This window comes from Lemur catta, chromosome 8 (genome assembly GCF_020740605.2).
Source record: "Lemur catta isolate mLemCat1 chromosome 8, mLemCat1.pri, whole genome shotgun sequence".
In the NCBI taxonomy this organism is placed as follows: Eukaryota; Metazoa; Chordata; class Mammalia; order Primates; family Lemuridae; genus Lemur; species Lemur catta.
In genome coordinates this window covers 8,375,982-8,381,981 of record NC_059135.1, presented here as the reverse complement: position 1 = coordinate 8,381,981, position 6,000 = coordinate 8,375,982, and the positions used below count along the sequence as shown (strand labels likewise).

General features: G+C 36.9%; 1 protein-coding gene across 7 annotated transcripts in view; it reads left to right on the top strand.

Moving 5' to 3' along the window:
- The first annotated feature begins 215 nt into the window (after positions 1 to 215).
- Positions 216 to 6,000, top strand: part of LOC123643341 (nuclear body protein SP140-like protein) — a 70,397-nt gene continuing 64,612 nt past the window's right edge. For 3 of the 7 annotated variants that reach the window (XM_045558810.1, XM_045558809.1, XM_045558808.1), the window contains exon 1: positions 231 to 363. In XM_045558810.1, coding sequence (XP_045414766.1) covers positions 332 to 363 — 32 coding nt within the window. In that variant the 5' untranslated portion in view covers positions 231 to 331. Of the gene's footprint in view, positions 364 to 6,000 lie in introns of all 7 variants that reach the window. The other 4 variants (XM_045558815.1, XM_045558814.1, XM_045558812.1 and 1 more) reach the window with 4 other exon arrangements.

Sequence of the window (6,000 nt, the reverse complement as noted above, 5' to 3'; positions counted from 1 at the left end):
TGTCCTTTGCACAAACATGTGGGCTCCTGGGAGCTGGCCCTGCTCTTCCTGGGGTCCTCCTTCCCTGGTCCTCCAGGCCTTGCCCAGGGCCTCTGCCCATCCCTCTGCCACATTTCAGGAAAGCTGAGAACACTTTGGAGTTAAGGGGGAGAGACACAGTGTCCACAGCACGTCATGAGCTCGAATAAATACTTTCACTTCTCTTTTCCCCATTTGGGCGGAGCCCTCTCTGGGTACATCAGCCTATTGGTCGACTTTCTGCCCAGGGCCCGGGCAGTTACCCTGGACCCAGGCCAGGCAGAGTGGAGTGATTGAAGGCCGGGCTCTGAGGATGGCAGGCGGGGGCCGCAACCTGAGCACCAGGTGAGTCTTTATCTCACCCCTTATCTCTGGCAATATTGCTGCTTTTGTGCCTTTAGTCCAGTTCCTGTCTAAAGCTTTACTTGAGTTTAGTTCTGCTTTGCAAAGACACAGGTATGCAATATATGGAAATCAAAGAGCATGGAATGAGAACACTGGGTTTTTCAAACTGCAGCAGGACAGTTGTTGGTGTGAGTCCAAGTTGCCATAACACACATGACTTCCTGTTTGCAGCTGCTGCTCAGCTAGCCAGGGCTCTCCGAACATGGGAGTCTTTGAGGCAGGGATGTGTTATTTCCTCATGACCTTTGAATCCTCTCCTGTCCCTCTGCCTTCTTCTACCATCACATAGGTGATGTCAAACAAGTACTTTGTCTTGGAGTCTAAGTTCTTCCTCCACTGACCTTGGTCAGAAGAAGACAAAGAAAGAGAAATGGCCAGGAGGGCAAAAGACTAGTGCAGGCTGCATATTTCTATTTTCACTTTAATTTCCTGTTTCCAGATGGCAGATACCTCTGGAAAGAAAAGGTATAGAAATCCTATCTTTTTTCTAGTAATGGGTTCAGAAACAACACTACTTAATTTTTTAATTTAAACATTTTTAACACAAAAGAGACACATTATACATGGTTGTTCATAAAGCTTCAAACAACATAGAGGTGCATAGAGGAAAACATCCTGTTCACCACTTGCCCCCCACCCCCAGTAGCTTCCCTTCCTGGTCTGGTCAAGAGTGCTGAGCTCAGCCTTCCTCATCTTTTTCTGTGCATTTACCTCTATACAGTGTGTTTTCGTAAATACAAAATTTGTGTTCCAGTCTTGTAATAAACGGGATTATGTTGCAATGCCGTTCTGCATTTTCACTTGTCTTAATAGTGGAAATCTTAGACATCTTTTCACCTTAATACATGTAGACCTACCTCATTCTTTTTAACAGTGACATGCCATTCCATAGAATTGATGTACCAAAATTTTTTAACCCTTTCCCAACTGAAGGACATTTAGGTTGTTTCCAAGCGTTCACTTTTACCAACAAGCTATAATAACAGTGATTATCTATTTCTTTTTGGGTTTTTTTTTTTTTTTTTGCATGTATACAAATATTTAACTTGTGTCAAAACCTAAATAAGTGGAATTATTGAGGCAATGGGTGCTAATATTTTCTTGCTTATAGATCCTGCCAAATTGCCTTTCTAAGTGGCTGAGTCAATGTACTTTTTTTCCAATAGCAAATGAGACGGATGAGCCATCTCCCCACATCCAGCCAAACTTTACAAAGCTGATGGACAAAGAGTTGCATCCTCATTTAATTTGTATTTTCCTGATTAGGTGGGAAGTTGAATAGTTTTTCATGTTTATTGGCCATTTAAATTCTCTCTTCTATGAATTATTTGTTTATTTTTTGCCAGTGTTATTCAGTGGGGGTGTTTGTCCTTTTTTTCATGATATGAGAGAGTTCTCTAAATATTCCAGTAAGTATAAATATACTTTTTCTTGTCCTTTAACTGTATGGTGACTTTTACCTTATTAAGGCTTAGAAGTTGAGGTACACATCTATCACGGTTTTGATTTTATAAGAGAGATGCATGCTCATTGTTATAATTAAAGTGCTGGGGAAAGATACTGACAAATTCCATGAGCACTGCCAGGTATAAGGTAGTTCTTGTGATCTTCAAGGTGGCAGATTTGATTCTACCTTTATTCAAGGAGAAGTTTCTTCTCCAGTATCTGTGAACATTTTTACTTTTTCAATTTTTAGGCCTGATTCTTCCTACATTGGTACAACTTTAGCCTTCACAGCTCTTACGTGCTGCCTAGCTAGTGCTTTCATCTTTTCAGTTTTTACTTATGTTCATAATGGTTGTCTCAAACTTTTCCTCCATGACAATTATTTAATTTTTAGGAGGTTTTTGTTTCCTGTAATTTCTGATTAAAAAAAATTGATTGTGTTTCTTTTTGAGGGGTATCGTAATTTGTTTTTACAGCTCTGCAATCTCCATTTTGACTCATATTCTGTTAATTTATTATCTCATTTTCACATTCTTTATGTTTTTTTTCTTTTTCATTCCAGCATATTATGGGGGTACAAATGTTTAGGTTACGTATATTGCCCTTGCCCCACCCGAGTCAGATCTTCAAGCATGTCCATCCCCCAGACAGTGCGCACCACACTCATTTTGTGTGTATATACCCATCCCCTCCCCCTCCTCCCATCTGCCCGACACCCAATGAATGTTATTACTTTATGTGCACTTAAGCATTGATCATTTAAAACCAATTTGATTGTGTGTACATGTGGTGCTTGTTTTTCCATTCTTGTGAAACTTCACTTAGTAGAATGGGTTCTTGCTTTATTTAGGTTTTGTGTGGCATTAAGCACTGTGGGGACATTCTGCTCATCTTCTTCAGATTGCATTCCGTGTTCCTTTCTTCTCTCCTGTGCCTACTGTGGCTGCTGTGCTTCTCCCCAAACCTCCCACCTCCTCAGACGTAATCTGAGTGAAATTTTTTTTTTCACATTTCCTTCCTTGTATGAGGCCAAATTGTTTCCTACCTGGGCTACAGTTTTAAGGCTCTATTTTGATTCTTAACAAGTTTTCTGAGGACACGATTAATTGATTAAACCATCCTTTTCCCCACTGATTTGCAGTGTTACCCTTTTCCTTAACCACGTTGCCATATAGGCAGGTGCTTTTCTGTGCTCTCTCTTCTCTGCCATTGTTCCGTGATTGCCCCTGCTTGTGCCAGTACTACACTGTCACAATGGTGACAGCTTCCCAACAACTCCTGATACATGGTAGAGTAAATCTACGTCTCCTCTTCCTGCAAAGTGTCTTGACCTTTGTGTTTCCAAAACAGCTTCTCAAAATCTTATTGTGATTTCGTATGAGATTGCATTGAGTCTATGGACCAATTTGAAGAGATTTGACATCTTTACAATATTATGTCTTCCATCTCATGAGTACATTATATATTTATGTATATTACTAATTTAAAAATATTTTCTAATAAAATTTCTATTTTTATGTCTGAAGGTTTTGTGCTTCTAGAGTTCTTCATAGATATTTGATGTTTTATGCTATTATAAACTACAGTAGTTCTCCCTTATCCACGATTTTGTTTTCCATCATTTCAATTACTAGTTGTCAAGGTAGGTCCGAAAATAGTCAATGGAAAATTCCAGAAATAAAGAATGTATAAATTATAAATTGCATGCCATTCTGAGTAGAGTGATGAAATCTCATGCAGTCCCACTCAGTCCCACCTGGGACATGACCCATCCCTTTGTCCAGCACCTCTATAGATGCTGTAGATGCCACCTGCCTGCCGGTTAGTCACTTAGAAGCTGTCTCGGTTATCAGATCAACTGTCGTGCTCTCACAGTGTTGTGTTCAAGCAACTCTTATTTTACTTAATAATGGCCCTTAAGTAGGAGAGTGGTGATGCTAGCAAGTTGGACGTGCCATACAGTAGCCATAAATTGCTTCCTTTAAGTGAAAAGGTGAACACTCTAGAAACGGTAAGAAAAGAAAAGAAAATTGTATGCTGCGGTTGCCTAAGAGCTACAGTATAATGAGATATTTTGAGAGAGAGACCACATTCATGTGGTAGGCACTATTTTACTATTTCCTCTCTTATGTGTGAACATTTATAGGTGACCCTTGTTCTGACCTATGGTTCTATTTTTTATTTGTTTCAATATGAAATGTTTTAGTTATTATGATTTTGTAAGTAATGTTCTGTAACGTGTCTTGCTGGAATTCAGTCGAGAGACATTGAATAAAAGTTAAATTTAGGAAGAATTTACATTTTAAACAAGTCTGAATGACCCCAGCTATAAAAATGTATATCTCTTCATTTATTCAAGTGTTCAAGTGTTTGAAGTTCTATAGTAATGTTTAATGGATCCTGTGGTATTCTTATTGGATCAACTTAGTGCTAGACATTTTAAAATTTAATTTGGATAGGACAGAGATTTTAACAATATTAATTTTCTGACACATGAACACAAGACATCTTTCCATTGATTTGTGTCTTCTGCAATTTCTTTCATCAATGTCTTATAGGTTTCATTATCCAAAGCCCTCACTTTCTTGGTTAAATTTATTCTTGAGAATTTTATTCTTTTTGATGCTACTGTAAATCAGATTATTTGCTTAATTTTTCTTCAGATAGTTTGTTACTGTATGGAAACACAACTGATTTTTGTATGTTGATTTTGTATCCTGCAACTTTACTGAATTCATTTATTGGCTCTAATTTTTTTTGTGGCATCTTTAGGGATTTCTATTAATATATATGAGATCATGTGATACGGAAGTAGAGACAATTTTTCTTCTTCTTTTCTGATTTGGATCCCTTTTATTTCTTTTTCTTGCCTAAATGACCTGGCTAGGATTTTCAGTACTGTGTTGAGTAGAAGTGGTAAGAGTGGGCATCTTTGTTTTATTCCTGGTCTTAGAGGAAAAGCTTTCAGCTTTTTATTGTTGAGTATGATGTTAGCTGTGGGCTTGTCATGTATGGCCTTTTTGTGTTGAGGTGTATTCTTTCTATACCTAATTTGTTAAAATTTTTATCATAAAAAGATGTTGAACTTTTCAAATGCTTTTTCTGCATCTATTAATATTAAAATGTTCATTTAATGTTTGTCCTTCATTCTGTTAATGTTGTATATGACCTTTATTGATTTACATATGTTGAACCATTCTTGCATCCCAGGGATAAATCCCATTTGATCATGGTGAATGACCCTTTTAGTGTACTGTTGAATTTGGCTTGCTAGCATTTTGTTGAGAAATTTTCCATCTATGTTCATCAGGGATATTGGTCGTAATTTTCTTTTCTTGTAGTGTTCTGAGCTGGCTTTGGTATCAGGGTAATTCTGACCTCATAATATGAGTTTGGAAATGTTCATTGCTCTTCATTTTTTTTTTAGAAGAGTTTGAGAATGATTAGTGTTAGTTTTTAGTTGAAATGTTTGGTAGAATTCACCAAGGAAGCCATCTGGTTCTGAGTTTTTCTTTCACAGGAAGTTTTTGATTACTGATTCAATATTCTTACTCATATTGATCTATTTAGATTATTTGTTTCTTTTTAATTCAGTCTTGGTAGGCTGTATGTGTCTAGGAATTTATCCCTTTCTTCTAGGTTATCCAATTTGTTGGTATATAATTCTTTATAGTAGTCTCATAATCCTTTGTATTTTTATGGTACCAGTTGTAATGTTTCCTTTTTCATTTATAAGTTTATTTATTTGAATCCTGTCTCTTTTTTCCTTGGTTAGCCTAGCTAAAGATTTGTCACTTATGTTTATCTTTTCAAAGAACCAATTCTGAGTTTTGTTGATCTTTTCTATTTTTTTTTCTCTACCCTATTTATTGCTGCTCTAATCTTTATTATAACTTCCTTGCTGTTAACTTTGGGCTTAGTTTGTTTTTCTTTCTCAGGTATAAAGCTAGACTGTTTGAGATCTTTCTTTTCTCCAAATGTAAGAGTTTATAGCTATAACTTGCCTCTTAGAACTGCTCTTGTTGCATCCCATAAGTTTTGGTATTTTGTGTTTTCATTTTTGCTTGTCTCAAGATATTTTCAGTTACCCTTTGGACTTCTTTGACCTGTTGGTTGTTTAGGAGTATGCTG